This window comes from Ambystoma mexicanum, chromosome 5q, assembly GCF_040938575.1.
Source record: "Ambystoma mexicanum isolate Mex_15411 chromosome 5q, UKY_AmexF1_1, whole genome shotgun sequence".
In the NCBI taxonomy this organism is placed as follows: Eukaryota; Metazoa; Chordata; class Amphibia; order Caudata; family Ambystomatidae; genus Ambystoma; species Ambystoma mexicanum.
In genome coordinates, this window is record NC_090933.1 from 96,495,992 (window position 1) to 96,516,129 (window position 20,138).

The 20,138-nt window shown below is 47.0% G+C and overlaps 1 protein-coding gene across 2 annotated transcripts in view; it reads left to right on the top strand.

Moving 5' to 3' along the window:
- Positions 1-7,848: 7,848 nt before the first annotated feature.
- SLC9A3 (solute carrier family 9 member A3) overlaps positions 7,849-20,138 on the top strand; it is a 274,506-nt gene continuing 262,216 nt past the window's right edge. For both annotated transcript variants that reach the window (XM_069620592.1, XM_069620593.1), the window contains exon 1: positions 7,849-8,250. In XM_069620592.1, the coding sequence (XP_069476693.1) occupies positions 8,100-8,250 (151 nt within the window). In that variant the 5' untranslated portion in view covers positions 7,849-8,099. The remainder of the gene's footprint in view (positions 8,251-20,138) is intronic.

Here is a 20,138-nt window from a genome sequence, read left to right on the forward strand (position 1 = left end):
TATGTAATAAAGCCCCTACATGATGTCAATTTGTTGAGCACGATATACAAAAGCACTGTTGGGAAAGCCCCAATCAATCACTTATTGATTTGCTAAGGCCAACTGGTCATGCAAGCTCTTCAGACTTCTTCAGGGCTTCTGTGTGGAAAACAATTCTCAAAACAAGCTGATTTTACCTTCGAATGTATGCCGGTGAGAATATCCCCACAAGTCCTGCGGCCAGCCCTCTGAAGCTGCACTTAAGTGCAAGCATGGGGGCTGTGGGGGATAGAGCGGGTGGGCAAACTGTAACAAAAATACAGTGTTGCTACACCATTGAGCAGCTCAGGCTCGAGCCAGACCCCCAGCCCCATCCCTATCCCGCCCTAAACATTTTGGACTATGTTGACTCAACCTGTCTGACCCACAGACCCGTGGCTGGACAGAACAGGACACAGATGTTAAACGGCGCCTGGGCTTCGCTGTTAACAAAGGCCCTGCAATTACTAACGTAACGCATTTCATTGTTCTTAGCACCTGCATTCATATGCATACATTTTTAGGCAATTGCAATCATGATGTGGGGTTAGTATTTGCATGTCAGGGGAGTGCTTGGAAGGGTAGGGGAACAGGTGACAGCTCATTCTCACAGCAGTCCTTAAGTGTGTGGTTTCAGGTGTGAAGAAGAGTTAACTGCTTGCAACATTGAACCTTCACCAGAATTTAATAGAATATAAATAGACTGTGACAGTATCCCAACTAGCCCCAGCACATGTTGGGTGATCATCGCCTCCAACCAACAGTGCAGACTTGTCCTCTGCCCCAACCCTTCAGGATGACACGCTGTTGGGCATGTGGGCCACCCAGGTAGCATTCACCCACCAATCCCGAAATCCCAGACTGGGGAAAACGAAAAGTTACTGGCAGCAGCATTTACATTATTGAAACTTGAAAATAGGTGATAGGTATATACTCATTTTTTCGCTGCTGCCTACATACGTAGTGGTTATCCCGTGATGTCACTATCTGTGATGTCACTCTAAGGGGCCCCGCGGTTCGTTTGCCGCACTTAGCCTCACAAATCCTCTGGACACAGGTGTAGGAAAATAATCATCCCCCATCTCCGGAGCACGGAGGGCAGGAGCCCTCCCCCACTCGACGAGGCCGCAACCGCCGCGGAAAGAAACAGAACACATCCGAGTGTTCCTCGCCTCCACTGGCCATGCGGCCCACCTAGAATCTTTCTGCTCCCCTTCTATGTCCCCAGCGCTGGTTCCATTCAAAAAGCCCAGCTTCCACGATCCGCCAGAATTCGCCGAGCGACGCTGCCAAAATGGCCACCGGCATGTTTGCCTTCGGTTGCTAAGCAACCCAATACACATCGACGCCTCCAGACAAGCCAGCTGATTGGCTGTAGCCCTCCTGATCACCGTCGCTGCACCACCGGAAGGCGCGAGCCGGCAGTGGACCTCTGCTCGAAGGGCCGCTGATAAAAGGGCCTGTCTGTGCCTGTCCGTGGCGGGCCGCTGGCACTACCGTCTCCTTACCTGCCAATCGCAGTAAGTACTCAGGCCAGACCCTCAACAATCCCACACCCACTACTATTGATGTTCACACTGCACGGAGACAATACTGACCAGTTCATAAGCATCCTGCTTTACCTTCTATATGTGCATTGATCTGTCACTGTGGTCGCTAGACACCTACTGCTCTTTGCATGCTGTACCTCTTAAAAACTCATTCTGCGCACAGTCCATTGCGAATGTCATCCTGCAACTTGGATCTTAGTCGGTCCCTGGTGATACAACTGTTCCAACCCACTTGCACACTGCTTTCTGCACTCTGCACCCAGTATAGCTGAACTTAAACGTTAAAGTACGCTGCCTGAATGTTGAATCTATTTGCCATTATAACATCTTATATCTTGACAACAGCATCTAGCCTGCCTATGATAGCTACACTTAGTATGTTCCTGAAAGTTGCACTCTGAAAGTGAATCTAGCATTCAGCCAGCCTATGATAGCTACATTCAGCCTGTCCTCTTAAAGCTGTATGCCGAAAGCTGAATTTGCCCAAGTATGATAGCTGCATTTAGACTGCATATTGAAAGCTGCACTTTGAATGCTGAACTTAGCCTACCTATGATAACATGCTGCATTCCGCCCGCCTATGTTAGCTGCATTTAGCCTGCCTATTGAAAGCTGTACTTTGAAAGCTGAACTTAGCCTACCTATGATAACTGCATTAACCTGCCCATGACAGCTGCATTTACCCTTAGACAATTGCTACTACATCAAATGTAGATGTTCCACCTAAGTCATCTGCCCCACTGCTCTGGACCGCCTACTGCCTCTGAGTCAACTGTACTGCCGATTGTACTCTAGTCCATTGCCACCGTCCCAAACCTAGACGCCATCTACTATACCTGAGTTATCTGCCTTATCCGCCCAGGCCCCAACCCTGATTAGGCCGGATTACACAGCTTTATCCTAGTTCAAACTGCCACCCTCCACAGTGACGTCACAAGATGCAAACCTTACAAGCCACATTAGCCCTTCTCACTCTAACAACACTCCTAGTCCACATACCCAGACTCACTCCTACCATTGAATACACCACCCCCCAACGCTCAGCTCACTCCCCTGCCATGACACAGACCCTACCTCAACCATTAATGAGTCGCAATGACCAAACTGAAGAACCTCAACAACATAGAACCTTCGAATCTAAATCATGCAATGCCATATCTAGAAATGCTAGACTCCGAGCCAGACTTGCAAAACTATATGAACCACGCGCCGAACACTGACCGCATCTTACCGTAGCAAACCCATACCTAATAGGGGCATAGAAAAACCACACAGTCTATACCCAAAGACACAGATTGCACGTATGTACACTTCTGCCACAACCCAGGAAAAGACATGCACACCCCCATCCACCAGCCCACTTCTAAAAGGTGCACTAGTTAATGCTAGGTCCTTGATTGCTCATGCCATTGAGATTGCTGATCTTATCCAGACCGAGAATTTTGACTTCCTGGCCATCACGGAATCCTGGCTACATGCCGCCGCAGGACCAGCCATTATGTTAGCAACCCCCAACGGCTACACCATCCTAAGGGCAGACAGAGGCGAAGCCCGCGGAGGGGGCATAGCCCTTATTATTAAATCCAACCTATCCATCAGGCTAGTGCCCTCGAACGACACTAAATCATGCGAAAGCCTAACAGCTAAACTAGCTATTAACAACTCCCAAACTCTCACTATCCACCTCATTTATAGACCTCCAGGCCCTATTGGAACCTTTGAGGAGGACATCTCTACCATCCTATCGCATAACCTAAAACAATCATCACAAGTCATCCTGCTTGGGGATCTTAACCTAGGCTTCAATGACCAAAATGACCCACAGGCAAGTAGAGTAGCCAACCTACTCTCTGAACTAGGCTTCTCACAAAAAGTACTTCACCCCACCCACAACAAGGGTAGAATACTCGATTGGGTGGCAGACCATAACTGCAATGCCTCCATCCTATCGATCTCCCCACTAATTTGGACAGACCATCTCCTTATAACATTTGCTCTAGAAACGATCAGACCTACTACCACCTCAGTCCAGCCAGCACCATCCATCCCAACCAGGAACAAGAAAAACATCACCCCGGACAACCTACTCCCGCTCATCCTCCCGACACTTAATTCACTACCAGACAGCCTGGACCCTGAAACACTAGTGAACGAGTACAACAGAGTCATGTCCTCTGCCTTGGACATAATTGCACCACTCAAAGTGAGACGCAGCAAACCCAAAGCCCACCTCAACTCCTGGTACACCCCCCAATTAAAAACTCTTCACACCAAAAAAAGACAATGCGAGGTTGCATGGAAATCACAACCATCGGAAGAAAATAAGAGCACCCTGAGAGATATATCTACCCTCTACAAAAAAGAAATACTGTCGGCCAAACGGGAAACTTACAACACCAGAATAGCCCAAGCCAACTCTAGCATGAAGGAACTCTTCATTATCCTAAAGGAAATAGAATCCCCCATCCCAGTGCCTGACAACTGTGTCAAAGATAAAACATGGTGCACCAACATTCAGCAAGCCCTAGCTAATAAAGTAATAACTCTCCAATCTAAAATTGCCACGAATAAATCCTCGCTCAGTCTCAACACTAAGCCCAAAACAGCTATCACCCCGCCTAAAAATAACACCAACTACCCTCGCTTCAAATTCTCCAAAGTATCTATTATTGAGACAGAAAAAATCATACTGTCACTCAAACCATCTAACTGCCAGGGGGATCAATGTCCACCTCAACTGATAAAGGACGCAGCTAGAGACCTGGCTCCCTTTATCTCGAAACTCATTAACGCCGCATTCGCTACAGGGTCCATACCAAGTAACCTAAAAGAATCTTGGGTACTCCCATTGCTTAAAAAACAGACGCTAGACCTTGCCATACCCACGAACTACCGCCCAATCACCACTGCGCCATTCCTCTTAAAAATCATAGATAAAGTGGTGTACTCACAAATACAGAAACACCTTGAAAACAACAATTTCCTAGGAGTACGGCAGTCTGGCTTCCGTCCCCAGCATGGAACCGAAACTGCCCTCTTAGACCTAAAGGCGCAAAGTGATGCGCTAAGGGATCAAGGCAAACCAGCCTTACTCCTCCTCCTGGACTTATCAGTCGCATTTGACCTTGTTGACCACAAAGTCCTTTGCAGGCACCTGGATATAGCCGCGCACTTCTCAGAAGAAGCCACAAATTGGATCCAATCCTTCCTCAATAACAGGACAATGAGAGTCTTTTCCACCACTGCGGCAGCAGACTCCATCCCCATCACATGCGGTGTGCCCCAAGGATCTTGTGTTTCGCCTACACTCTACAACATCTTTACTAAGCCCCTTTTCGATGATCTGGACCTTCTGGGTATCACCTACACTAATTATGCAGATGATACCCAGATTCTCCTACCACTTACCGGTGAATACGACAAGGATTTGGCCTTGGTGAACAGAGTGTATCTCATCATCCAGGCATGGATGGCCACACACGGTCTATGCCTGAATGATGACAAAACTGAAATCATCATCCTGGGCACACCCCCCACCCTCAAAAAACTGGGCCCCAACTACTCCTCCTTTAATATCGACAACAACCAAATCACAACCGCCCACGTGGTAAAAACTCTGGGTTTCTACCTGGACTCCACCCTCTCTTTCAACAAACAGATCAATGCGATGGCTTCGGCAACCGCCTACACCTGTAAATTGATAAGAGCAGGCAAACCCTTCCTATCAAACGATAGCTGCATTACACTCGCGAGAGCGCTCGTGTTACCAAACTGGACTACTGCAATTCAATCTATATTGGGGCTAACAAGGAAGTCATAAAAAGGATTCAAATTTTGCAGAACAACGCGCTTAGAGCAGCACTTTGCATTCCCAGAAGAACCCACATCACCGCACTCAGACGAGCTAACTGGCTCTCTACTCAGGAGAAAATCCAACTAAAAGTTGCCTCTTTGGTCCACAAATGCCTTAACAACGCCGCACCGCAGTACCTATCTGCTAGATTCACCAAACTAAAACCAACAAGACTTACTAGATCTGCTAATTCCAATAACCTATCTATACCCAGAGTCAAACTGACTAAAGTCGGTGGCTGCAGCTTTCAGGTGACCCTACCATCCACCTTGAAGACTGACCAACCCTACCTCACTTTCCGACACAACCTTATACGTGGATCAAAGATGCAGACACACTTTAGACCATCTACTGCCTTGACTTACTCAAGCCGAGGAATTTCTGTTTAGGACTGTAAATACATGCTTTTACACTTTTTACTTGCTGTATATTCCTGTATATTTTGTTGTATATTATTCTTGTTGCTCTATTTGCCATGTGATCTTGCAACTAAGCTTCGAGCTGTCTTATAAAATGCGCCCGGTTACCCCTGGGTCTGGTGCGCAATATAAGTAATAAAAACAAACAAACAAACAAACAAACAAACAAACAAACGGTGCACGGCTTGCCAGAAGTGGCACACATTGCTGCCTCGTCCTCTTCAAATGACCCTAGTTCCCTTTGCCAGCTGGTGCCTTCGCATGGCTCAGAACCCCTTCGCCCTGTCGCCAGATTCCCTCATGTAGACAGAGTAGCCTGGCTCAATCATCTCCGTAGAACATGCCACTTATCTGCCGCACGCGGCCGGCACCGTGTGGCGTCGTGCATCTAGGTCTCTGGCTCAGCATTCACACACAGCTCTTGAGAAGTGTATTGTAGGGTAACGTGCGGAGCGCGTGTTTGGATACACATCTTGGTTTGGTTCAGATAACAGAGTGCAGCTCCGCTGCAGGCGCCTTTCACTACTGAGTTGAGTGTCTTACAGACAATGGTGACACGAGGGCTGTTTGGGGTTGAACGAGCTTGCTCTCTGAGGGAAGCATGCGGGGCATGTTTGCTATGTGTGTTGCCACTCTGGGGCCGCAGTCAAACCCCCACAGGTTACACTTGCGCCTAGAAAAAGGTTGGAGTTGGGCAGGGTACGTCATACGATGGTGACTAGGCTACCCCGAAATCTTCACTCTGGATGTGAGTGGGGGCAACCGCGCGCCTTGAAACACTTGTGTATAGGCGCGTTATGAATGCCATATCATATCCTATGACGTCCAGGCTCTGAAAAGGAACAGCTTGCATGTTACCGCACGAGCTACCCCGTGTGACAAAACTAGGCTTTTGGGCAACTACAAAATGGCGAGGTAGGTGGGCGAGGGGCAGTCCTACAAGAAACGGCAAGCCAACCTCGGAGCACACGCGCCTCCCAGCACCACTCCGCATAGTAAAGGTAACGCTATCAGCCGCCATATAGGGACGGATAGCTCGCGGGTTACGCGCTCAACCTGCCCTGCGGTGCATCTCACCTGCTCTATGAGTTCGAACCCGACAAGACCTTTGTTCTTCCGAGGTGAATTCAAATATCATACCGCATTCTCCCAAGAATTAAGCACACGCCATGGGGATTTTTAACAAGAGTCTGTGTTAAACGCAATATATGGGGTTTATCTTATATAGCGCTTCATCTAAGTAGGCGCATTTTATCTAGGGGCTCTATCTATCAAACTGATCATGTTGTTATTGTCCATGACACGTAGGGATGTCTTTGCTAAACATCCACGCTTACGGGGGGCAGGGGGTGGGGGCGGCGTTTCGGAGCCCCAGCCCCCACTTCACAGTAGCTAGGTTGTATGCTACAGTGCCAACAATGGTGCTTTACGGTATTTCAACAGGGCACGGTTCAGTTCTATAATATAGAATTATTTTAAAGATTTTAAAACAGATGTTTGCCGCTGATAGTTAATTTTTGGTAGAGGTATGGGGACTTTTTTTTGTTGTTGCAGGAAATATAACTTTGAAAACGCAACTTACATTAAACAAATGTAAACGGTTGCTTGAGGGTAAATGCCGCGGAACAAATGGCTGGGTTCTGGAGAAGCATCAGATCTGTGGGTTAATTGCGAAGTGGCGACTAATCCCGTGTTTGCGGTCTGAGGCACCGTGCCACCTGTCCGAGTAAGCGGAGAAGCAACCGGTTTAAACTCTGCTACCCTCCCGCTGCACTCGCATGCCCGCCTGACCTCCTGGGCGAGAGGTTTGCCAATCACTGCCTCCCCGATCGCCTGGGGGCTGCGGGACATCCTCCCCTGTGCAGGGCATGCTGCGCAGTCTGGCCCCTCCAAGGTGTCTGCCAGCAGGGGGTCAGGTGCGCCCCACAGACTGGGCGACGCAGGAGTTGGCCGTGCCCCTCCCCTTGCACCCCGCCCAGTCCCATAAAGGCTCCCTGGGCAGAGAGCTGGGCATCTTAGTGGCGACGGGAGCGCCACACCGCACACCCAGGTACCTGCAGGGTGGCACCCGTATCCCGCGACCTCCGCACTCAGCGCCACCCCGCGCGAGGCTACTGCCACCCCGTAGAGAGACCCCCCGTTTTTGGTCAAGGGAGAGGGCGCAGCCCGTGCTGAGGGGGCGGCCAACGCAGCTTTTCGAGAGGGCAGTGCCCCCAACAAGCCCAAGAGGCCCCCGTGTGGGTAGTGCCACTACCAGGCATGGAGCTGGCCAGAAGTTCTGGGGAGGAGCACCAACCTGTCGGGGAGCCCGGACCCGCTAGCTTAGAGATTGTCACACTCAAGTGGCATCATGTTCAGGAACCCTACATCATCGCCCTCTGGATCCTGGTGGCCAGCCTGGCCAAGATCGGTGAGTAACGCCAGCACTCACAAATGGTGAGTGCAGCTGCGAGTGGCGGGGTCCCACACAGTGATAACCTGCACCCCCATCCACCCCAACAGCCGCGGCCACCTGTATTACTCCGTCCCAATAAGCCCACCCACAAATCCGCGGACCGGTCATTCATTCATTTGTGCGCGGGCTCCAGCTGAGCGCAAGACACCGCGCGCCGCCCACGCCACCGCGCGCCGCCCACATCACTGCACGCCGCCGCACACGGCACCGCGCGCGCGGCCCCCGCGCGCTGCCCCAGCCGGCGCCGCCCCTCGCACGCTGATAAGACGGTGGGATGTTCAAGGTGAAGGCAGAGGGCCCGCAGCTCGCGCAGAGAGACTCACACGTCCCAGGGCCCAGGGGGACAATTAGCAGCGTCCTCGCGAGCGGCGCGGACGGCCCGTTAGTAGGGCACGTGCTTTCCTGGGAATAGCGAGAACTAGTTTTCTCCCTGTGTCGATGTTTGGTTATGATTTTAGTTTCGTGGCTGAGGGAAAGTGGCGCAGCGGTTATTTCGAGGGCCAGGCTGCACACGCGTTTTCTACCACTCGATGCAACACTTCCCGTCAGCGTTGACCTTTTTACCGTTAGACGAACGACTTTCTTGACACATGCTTCCAAATGAAAAAAAAAGAAACAGGCTTAATAATGCTTTTACTTATAGCTTGCCATAATACAAGACTTACATTCAACGGTGAAAAACGCGCACAATTCCCTTTAGTGGGACAAAACAACCACGCCCTGATGGGCGAATCTACATGAATATGTACAAGACATTCTCACACAAAAGTAGCAGGAAACGCACTCAAATGTTGCCATGTTTTGAAATCACTCTTTGCAGGTCCTACCATTGATTTATATTTTACTTTAATGTGTTACAGTTATAAACGTTACACATATAACAGTATCATTTCAAATCTAGGCATTGCTGTTCCCAAGAGCGCAGGCACGAGGCACAGTGAACAACAGGGAGGGGCCTATCCGTTACACAAGCATCGTCTTGAAAAAACGTCACGCGCCCGTGTCTCGCCGACAGACGCCCCAATACACAGACAGGTACACATTCAGAAACAGTGGCTGACAGACCCCCGGCCGTACTGCGTAGTGGGGTTTTTGGAAGATTATTTGGATTTTGCTAGCACTGCCACATTGCAAGCTCTGCACAACTTGCCCGCGTTGGACGCTTTCGTGTGATGCTATCGACCTTGCACACGGCTGTGCGTTTTCTGCCTGTGAAGTATTTATGAAAGAACCATGTACTGTCTACGAAGTCAAGCGATTTCTAAAGAAAGCTACGTTTGTGAAGTCCCCTGCCTCCCTCAACCCCCCACCACACCTCTGATGCATAGCTGCATCAAATGTCACGCTGGGCGCGATATCAACATGAACATTCTTTATACCGTGTTATTCCAGTACAGCAATCTTTGATGGCATGCATTAAGTATACTGAAGGCTTTACTATATTTGTACGTGTCACAATGGACTGAACTATCTCTGCCAATGGGGGGGAAAACACCACTCCCCTGTATGAACCAATAAGCGGTGGGTCCTTTCTCTGATCCTCTATGTGTGGGGGGAAGCAGGGAGTACATCCAGAGGTTTACAAGTAGGGTGCCAGGGCAGCAGGGGGACTGGGATGGCTGGTCAGGGATGGGTTTGGGCTGGGGGATGGGTACGTTAGCCACATGTTACACACTCCATTTGGAAGACATATTTAGAGGCTTTTTGGTAAGAGTCAACTATGTGCTTAATTTTTGGGGATCATGTAGAATGTTGGGGGTGTATTTAGCGCACATGGATAAGATACAGATGCACAACTACATTATTAGTCACATGCTAGTGTGTGCTGACAAAATATGATTTTATTTCAAAAGTGTAATTTCTGAACCTCCCACATTTCAGCGCCTGTATTAACAACTCTGCAACAGTGATTTCTCCCCAAAATGCCACTAATCGCACGTTTTTAGAAAAAAAAAGAGTCGTTTGTAGGCCTTGCAGATCGGAAAAATTTGCAGTATAGGCAGCGCCAAACTTTTGGTAAGTGCGTATTGGCCTGGGCGGATGGCTCAGGGGCAATTTGTTTGTCTTGGGGGAAAAAAAGGCAATGCAGAGAAATACAGGTTCAAAACCTGGTCCTGCGCTTAGATACTGGTCTCTGGTGTTGTAGCGGTTTAAAAAGCTTCATTAATGACATGGAGGTGACCATTTGCAGTTGCAATTACGTTATGTTATGTTAGCTGAATATATACCGCTCACGTTCACCCAAGGGCATCTTGACGCTAGGAAACACAGGCGAGAACAAAACAATAACCTAAAACCGAAGTTCAAGATGATTTTGAGTGCACCTAAGAGCCAAGGCGGGGCATTTCACAACGTGGAGGTGGCAACTGAGACGGACTGCCCCCCGCTCTAGAAAGGTGAAATGTAGGGACAGAAACTAAACATGCACGTCCTGCGCGCTCGCGCGGAGATACAGAACAAACTTGTCCTGAAGGTAGTCGGCCCCATGACCAGAGTAGGGCGGATGTACCATGCAAAGAGACTTGAACTCAATCCTCTTAGCCACAGGAAGCCAGTGGAGTAAGCGCAGAACAGGAGTGAAGTGTGAGCCATATGGGGAGTTCGTGGCTACCCGAGCAGCTCGATTTTTACCTGCCGTAGAGTCGCCACCGTGCAATGGTCTGCAAGTACAATGCAAAGTGGGAAGCAAAGGTCTCTAAACAGGCACAATTGCCTTAAGACCTTTCGGGTTGCACTAAGTGCAAATGCCACCTGTCAATCATGCTTGTGAGGCTGCCTTGACGATGGATTCCCAGGGAAACCGCCTGCTTTTAGAGGGTGCTAAAAGAGGCCGATTCTATAGGAAAATATTCGATTTGAAGCTGCATGAAAATCTCATGCATTTGTAAAACTCTTGTGCTCATGTTGTAAAAAAGTGAAAATTGCATGCAGGGGACCGCCAACGTTAGCACATAGAAACTGGTGAGTGCCCAGGTTGCAATTCCCAACGTTTGTGAAAGTAAAGAGTTAAAACAGATGAAATCGCCTTCCCATTTTGATTTTACATTCTGTTTTGTAAAAAATGTGAATGCTTGCTGCAGATTATACTTTACGGACAGAATTTATAATGGAATGGGATCCGCCTGTTTTTCGCAGATGCTTAGAGCAGGCAGATTCCATAAGAATCCATTCCTTTTACACCTGCGTGAAAATCTTGTGCAGGCGTAAAGACATGTGCCTTTTGAACAGGACTGGGCTTGCCCTTAGGGAGATTTCCCGGTAGGCCTCTGCCCCCTGGGGCTCTTGTGTGGTAACCTTTTTTTATTTCCACATTTTCTCATAGGAAAAGGGTTGGGCTTGCTGAAAATGTGTAAGATGGGGTCATTTTGAAAATGATTTCCAGGGCCTGGTTTGGTTCCCAGTCCACCCTTGCTGTTGAAGGCAGAGGAGGAATGCACAGCAGAAAATTTAAACTCTGTTTCATTGCCATACTCTGTCTCCAAATGGCTGAAAAATGCCCTGGGGCGTAAGAGCAAGGCTAAAATGTCTAATACCTTACATTTGCACTGTAGGGCTTTGAAAAGACCCCCTTTCTGCTGGCAGAAATAAGCAATATTGTACAGAGGGGACCTTTTGAATGAAAGTACAAAGCGAGCTGCCCCCCTCTGTGATACATCTACTAAGGGCAAAACTGGCCACCAAAGTGTTTTTACAGGCCCAGCATGAAGAGGGAGGTGGAAACGTATGTGCCCTTCCACTTCCCACTCTGCCTGAAGAGCCATCTTAAAGTCCTGAAGCATACAAGTAAGGCATAAAACAGCTCACCTTCTGGAAGCTTCCATGGACAAAGCCAATCATGACATTTCCTCTCTGCACCATAAGATGGTGACATTCACCACCCAGTTTTCAAAATGGAGGCAGTGAGCGTTGCTACATCTGCCCCTCATGGGATTTTACCCGACGGCAAGGTAAAGGCTGAACCGGTCCTCACAGGCCACGCTAATATTGTGCATCCTGTTACCACCACGGAAACATCTCAAAGGTTGATCTCGAGCTGAGAAAAGGCCGCCAGATCAGTTGATCAGGGCCGCAAGTAATGTGAGTGACGCCCGCAGAGGGGACGTGAGTGATGATGGAAGAGGCCCTGAGCGAGGACTCGTCCCATTGCCTTTTAGGACATTTACGGACTGTCCTCTTGGAACAAAAAATCCTACCCAAAGGCCCACCATTCTCTACCTTCCCCCTCAGGAAACACCTTTGGTGGTTGTATTAGCTCTGGGCTCCCAAGCTGAGAGTCAGGCAAATAGTCTGTTCATTGTATTAATAACCACACAATGCTTCCCTATGGGAGTCAGGGCCCATATTCTGATATGATATGATAGATTATTTATAACACGCTTTATACCCAGAGGTTTCTAAGCGCGGACCAGAGGATCGAACCTGTGTTGCTCCATGTCGTCTTGCTTCCAAGGCAAGCACGTTGCCCCTGAGCTATTTTCCCGAGCCTGATGGCTCATACAAAGTGCTGAGCTGGCTATGGCCCAATGTCCCTGGCAGGGAATTGTGTTGTCCTTACCTGCAGAACACTTCCTATAGCTGAAAAAACTTTAAGGTCCTTCAATGCTGTTATTATGCAAGCAAGTTCAATTAAAGCGGTTCCCTTGGGTTATTTCCATAAAGAACAGAGCACAGTGTCCGTCTTACGCATAATGGGACATCATCCACAAATACTGCGAATATTGAACTGCAGTTGAGGTCCTTGGAAAATGAGGGTGAACTAGGCGTTTGGCTGTCGAGTCGCACTTCGTGGGGTCGTGTGATCAATTGGGTCCAAACAAGTCAAGGACGGGGTCCAACTTCACTAACTATACCCACTATACCAAATCGTCAAGCATTGCTGCAGCGACTGCAATTGCACCTCTAGAGCTCTTTTGCCATCTCAACCAGTTTTCGGCCCTTGCTTCCCTTAATGATAATGACTGTTGCCAGACTTTGAAGGATCCCCCGCTCTATACATTTTACTAGACCCTCCCATGTTCAGTACAAAGGTTTTAATGTTTGGAGTATCAGCTCTTCGAACATTGCGGGTCTAGCTTCTGAGTTCAAGAAGATATTCTTGTGAATTTTGTTAATTCTTGCGACATGCTTTTGCTCCAAGAGACATGGATGAAATCCGTTCCCAATGTAAAGGTTTTTTTTTGCTATTGTTGTTGTAAAACCTTTACTTGGTGTAAGCCATCAGGATGTTCTTGGTATTATAGTATTGTGGAAATGGGCCCTAGTTAGAGATATGAAGGGGCTTAGCTATTTGGCTTTCAATCCAATTCCAATCTTAAATCAGTTAGGGTTCTTTTTTTTTCTCAAACCCATTGCTTGTTGTGAAAGTGTTTCTAATGTACATTTTCGCTTTTAATAGTTAATTTTTATAATGCCACAGAAGATTCTAAACGCGGCCCTTTTTTAATTCTCCAGAAGTATCTGGATGAACGTTTGGAGTCTAAAATAGAAAGAAATGTTTCACAAATCATAATTGGTGGCGATTTTAATATTAACATAGGCTCAGATAGGTCTGGTGACCCATTTGACCGCAGGAATGATTGTTCTATAGGTATAATGCAACCCCTCCTGGCTGACCCGTGAAGATATCTTCAGGGTACAGCATTCCTGAAATACTCCATGACAGGGGTCTTGCTAGGTCTGGAAAAGACCCGGGGCTATGATGATGTTGGAACTGTTGGGACTGGGGGCTAGCTAGCCTTTTGGCTGTAGCTCCTGAGATTCTATCCGGGGCTGCAACCAAAAGACCAGGGGCTATAGCCCCCTTAGCCCCCCCCTAGCAACGCCTCTGCTCCATGATGTCGTTTGGTCTGAGGCCAGTCAATGGCTGCCTACCCTCAGACTATCCAGGGAAATTTACTATTAAGGATGGGGATTGGCGAAACTGGATTATTGACTATGTTACAGTCCCCTGTAAAGTCAGGCCACTCGTACCCAATTTGGAAGTAATTTCCAGCGATCAAAGTGAGCATAACGTACTTAAGCTTTCCAATACTCTTAAGACCCTCTGGGGCCTATATTTCCCTATATTAAGCCTGTGGCGGGAAAGACTATTGTGATAAGGAGGAGTCGCAAGACAGAGATAGGTTTGCGCCACAGTGAGCACAAATGAAATAATGTATAGGCTCTCATGGCACTCTTTTAAAGAATAGTAGGTACAAAGGAATGATCATGAGGATATTTGTAACCCTATTAGAAACGATTTGTTCCTGTGTTTTGTCTGGCAAAACTTTGATAGATCACCATAAATGTGGTGGAGATTCTAGGTGGTTTCATGGGCCTTATAGATCAGCCAAGCAGCTCATGTTCGAATCTTCGAAGGCTGCCCCTCCGGAGGATGCTGTAATATCAAGCAAACATAGAGAGTGTAAGCACCTAAGCGCAGTATGCCAGAGAGCGCACGCAACGTGCTAAATTTAGCAATCATTCATAAAGACTCTGCTGAATTCTGTTCTCTGGTTGCTAAAGTATTGCTAGAGGACATCTCACAGACATCGCTAGCTGACATTCCTGAATGCAACCGGGTAGTGCATTTTGCATCATTTCATGGCCCCATAAATGCTACACTCGTAAGGGCCACCCGTGCATCACCTTCGCTAAGTGATCATAAAGAAGCGGGGGCCCATTCTATGACGCCTCGCAGCAGATAGTCACAAGTCTGATATTTCTTTTTGGGCTCCGATTCTGCTTTTTTTGTGTGAATATTTCTTTATTGCCATTCAAAACAACATTACAGCTTCGAAGACCATGAGCTGTAATATTACCAATAACTCCCGCCCTCTCTCTTTCCCCAAAAACTCTCCTCCTAACACCCTCATCATGAACACATATAAAGAGTTGCCTCATAATCTCCATGTTAGCAATTCTGCTTTAGTCCAGTTATATGCGCAAGAAAGAAAAGGACACAGCAAAGCTCCCAGGTGTTACCCCGCTTGACATCTAGCCTAAAGTTTGGAGGGTTTCTGATCCCTCCCCACTACCTTCTATAACTGATCCTCATAAGCCACTATTAATAGCACTCAGTCTATCCACCCCGCAACAAACCTTTTACTAGCTAGTGTGCAGTGTAGTAGAAACAGACTCCGCCACTTTGCTTCATTCCCCTGTAAAGGCCCTTCCATGTCTTTCTGATACAATATGTGATTATGCCATAATCCCAATAAGTTGGAAAAGATCCATAGTGGTCTCAATTTTTAAGACGTGAGACTGAGCAAACCCAGAATCGTATTGCCAAATTTCTTTGTTAAACTCGGCCTCAAAACTGTTTGATTGACTGGTATTTGACAATCTCCAACACTGGGTAAATACATTTTTACCCCGTTAGGGATGTACAGTTTGGGTTTCATGATGGGCTGGGCACAATAGGTGCTGAACCTGCCGCTGGTTGCCAGCAAGCACACATTTGGGAATGGGTGGCCAATTTTTTGGGCCTTAATGTCAACCGTGCCCTGCTTTGGGAAATCCTTGAACAGAACATCTTACTTCTTCCCTTGCTTGACATTCTGAAAGAGACAGAGGTGCTCTGGGAAGTCACTGTTGTTTAATATTAATGATCTTGACGCAGACCGTATGGATGTCGGTGTTGTCCCTAAGATAAGGTACCAGCCACCTTGGTCCATTTTTGGTGTGCTGATGATGCAATTTTGCTTGCTTGTATCCCGAAAACCATGTTAGGTCTTTGTTGACCTTTGGACTCTAGAGGTCTAACAGTAAATACATCCAAGTCAAAATTAACAAAGTTAGGAAAATTTAAAGTTACACATTACACAATAACATACAAGGGTGTAAGAATGGACTGCATGCATGCATATGATTACCAAGGCATTACGACCAAGGCCTTATTAAAGAGGGATGATAACTTTTACAAAAAATTGGTAAAAACGCAGGTCTAGTTTAGCATTTTTTTTGCCTTGTAAAATACACAGGGAGTATTAAAACACTGCTTATTCTCCACCGTACAAAGATGGTGGCGTCAGTTGCATATGAGGATGGCATTTTGGGGCTAACAGACGTTACCTCACTGTCTGTCACTGTGAATATTTTTCTCAAAACATGATTGAGCCTCCCTTAGTCAACCTCGCTCTTTCTTGTACGTAAGGAAGTGGGGTATTCTTATACTCCTCTGGGGTTCAGTCTGGTCCCACCCTTCTGCTGCCCTTATTGCACAGTGATGTACAGCATAACATTCTCTGGTAAATGTTTGCCTAGGAAGAATGTTCAAAACTTGGGATGATAAATCGGTTTAATAACCCAGATTTACTAAAGAATACATCCCGTAGGCCTGTGAAGGGGAGATTTAACCAATATCATTCTTTAAAAAGAGAAACAACCAAAACGTATGAAACCGCGGGGAAGGTGCCTGCATTTTACGGTTGAAGGAGTTGCGGGTCGAACCATATTTGCTCTGGGGAAAAATATTTTGTTTTTGTTTTTTTACTGGCTATTTTTAGAATGAACAAATTATCGCTTAATTCAGTTAATGCTAACTGGCATGCTGGCAACCAGGAGAAGAGGCCACTGTCTTTTAGATCAATAAGAGGCCTTATTGCATTTTACGCTCCTCTCTCCATCTTATGCTATAGCTAGGCAGACATTTTGAATTCCCGTTCTTAAGCGTATGTGCTTTAGTCTGTGCCGTCCTGCTCTTTTATACCTACAGTCCTTTCTGACCAGTTTGTATGCCTTCCTGTGGGAAAATACTTGATTTCTTCTCTTAGAATAAGGACGTTCCTATCTTACTGTGGCACTGCTTTCTTTGATCTGTTTAGTCTTGGCTATTAGGTGGTGCTTGTGTTGCCTATAAGCTGAAAGTATTGCATTAGAGTATAGATAGGGAGAAAATGCATACAAGGAGGGAGACAAAGCTTGTAGGTGGTGTTTGGTTATTTGCCCATCCATTGACTGCCCATGGCTATGCTAATACCTATCGCCATTTCTACGCAGTTTCTGCCTCTCCCGGCCAAAACACATCCTCATAGGAACTCTTTGAGTTCGCTTTAATCAAGCCTTACCATCAAACTTTGCAATCCAAGTGCCTGCACAGGTTTTTTCAAAGCATCTTCTGAAAGTTAATTGTGGATGTGATTGAGCTACTGCTGTAATAAAAACGTCTTAACCATGTCTGCCTTCAGCCACTAGATTTATAAGCATAATGCTTGTCCTTTACTGAAGTCCTGTTAAAAACAAGCATTGACAAAGCCAAAAGTTTTGGCTTGTGTATAAGTATTAGGCATTTGCCAAGCACTGCCATTAGATGCCCAGGTACTTGCACAATTTTGCATCTGCTACCTCATGCCTATACAAAAGCCAAAACTGTTGCCATTGCCAATGCTTGTTTTCTTCTTCTTATTTAATTCTGTCTGATTTGTTAATTGTTGTACTTGGCTTTATACTTTTATAAAGAAATAGTTTACTTGAAATAAAGTAACTTGAAGTGAAGCCTTACTTTTACGACTTGCTGTTGGCTCCATGTGACTCGAGCATGAGCACAACTGGGTATTCATGACCTAGGCCCTTGTTAGGAATTTTGATCTTCACCGAAAAGCAAATACATTTGATGATTGGCTACATTTTGTTTCTCCCGTTTTGCCTCAGATGTGAAAATTGCTATAATCTGCCTGCTCTTTGTATTATATTTATAATTGGTAATTTATAACAGGCTTACTCCCCAGAGGTTTTTAAGCGCAGACCCGGGGATCGAACCTGTGTTGCTCTGCAATGTCTTGTTTCCAAGGTGAGCGCGTTGCTCCTGAGCTATCCTTCCGAGTATGAAAAGAAAGACATTCAAGTCTAGCACAGCGTGTGACTGATTGCATTTAAAATGCCTGCAGTAGAGACAAACCAGATTTGGTGTTAACATAACATGCATATTTGTAAAGCGCACCTTCATCCCAAAAGGGGCATCTGGGCACTAATAACAGATGTTTATTGTTACCCAACTTAATGGTACTCATTTTATTGACCTCAGAAGGATGAAGGGATGAGTGAACCTGTCAGGATTTGAACCTATGACCAGGAGGTGAAACACAGGCCCCTGGAGTGGATGCATTAGTCCACTGAGCCACAGACTCAGTGTTGTAAAAGGTTTACTAGCAAAGATGAAAGTTGATTGCCAGAAGTTTTGAATTAATTCCTACCACCGGCATTGTTCTGGGCAACCCTCCAGACCACTTATTATCAGCCTGTCATGCCATTATAGAAGGCGAAACACTGTATGCAAATCAGACTTGGTGCTACACCAAAATTGGCCATTCAGCCTAAAGTGCTAGATCACATCCCTTGTGCACAAGACCACAACCCATCCCAGACGTTTTTAAGCCCCCACTAAGAGGACATGGGTCCCTCGCTCGCTGGACCCTAGGAGAGCGTGGTTCTCCTCACCGATGGGGTCCAGCAAGGCAGACACGTCTGCTGTTGCTTGTGTTTCCCTGCAGAGAGGATATGGCTAGTAGTGCGGGCCCGGGCTGCTCCCGCTGGTGGCAGCACCAATGCTTTAGGCTCTGGGAATCAGGATGGAGGTAGCAGGAGCAAGTCCGAGATGCTCCCAGGCAGCTCCTGATTTTATCCAGTGCCCATCCAGTGGAAGACTCCTATGCACATAAGGTGATATGTCTACCTTTTAAAGCACATGTGTTGTGTGAGTATTTATGTGCCATTTGGGGTTGCGTTCCAGGAGCAGAAGGCTGGTTCCCACACAATGCAAAACAAGGGGTCTATTGATGCAACATGTGCACTCTTCAATGAGCTCACGAGGCAGCCTTTGGTCTCAGGTGCAACAATCACTCTATTGTCGTTTATGACTAATTTGCGTTACTGCTATAATGGCCTTTAGCCAATGTCCCAGCATTGCCACAAAGACAGATGCATGACTTGGGGTGCACGTTGGCAAAGAGGTTTGCCAGTCTGTCAGAATGGGTTTATGTGGGGAACCCATGACTGGGTACAGGTCACCCCAGAACACAGTGGTCATCTTAAGTCATTAAACCACATCAAATCAATATATATGATATTGGTTTGATATTATGTCTTACAATGCAGCAGTATATTACATTACTGAAAAACACACGATGTAGCTTAAACACCTTCCTACATAGATGGAAACATGTACTTTTATTAGTGCTTACAATACTGAAATAAATAGGGTCACTTAGTAGGTTATTCTTTCCCAAGAATACAATATACTAATGCCACCCTTTCAGATCCTACTGGAGGGGTCACCCATCAGAGGCGGGACTTCCTGGCGCTGGCAATCTAGAGAGCGCCCCATTGACATCACAACATGGGGACCTTTGTAGTGCCTTGCCAGCATGGCATAGCGCCGTATAATGACCGTGATAGATCGTCGCTTATCAATGAGGAAAATAACAACATACTACAAGTATCCCCCCTTTAATTGCTTCTGTGGAGAAGCAGGTTTTTCAAATAAAACTCAAAATTCAGGGGACTTGCTGCAGTGCAGGCATGTAACGGGGTGTAATGGGGGAAAGACGGCTGGGTGCACATGGTGGTCTTGTACTTCTCTTTTTCGTACCCACAAAACAAAATAGAGTTTTTTAGATATAATGCAGGATTCATTTCCGGAGTCTGCAAAAACATTGTTGAAAGAATGAGTTGGGGGGGGGGGCGGGAGGTGTGCACGCTCTCCACTGCTTCCGGCTTTCTGGAATGCTGGGACACTCCCCAAATGTCATGGTCCCTTCTGGAAATCCGAAACATCTGGGGGGCTAGCTATCAGACTTTCTCTACCTCTAGTTTAGAAGGGAAGGCATTTTGTAGAGGGGAGTTCCACTAAGCCCGGGCTCATTCTG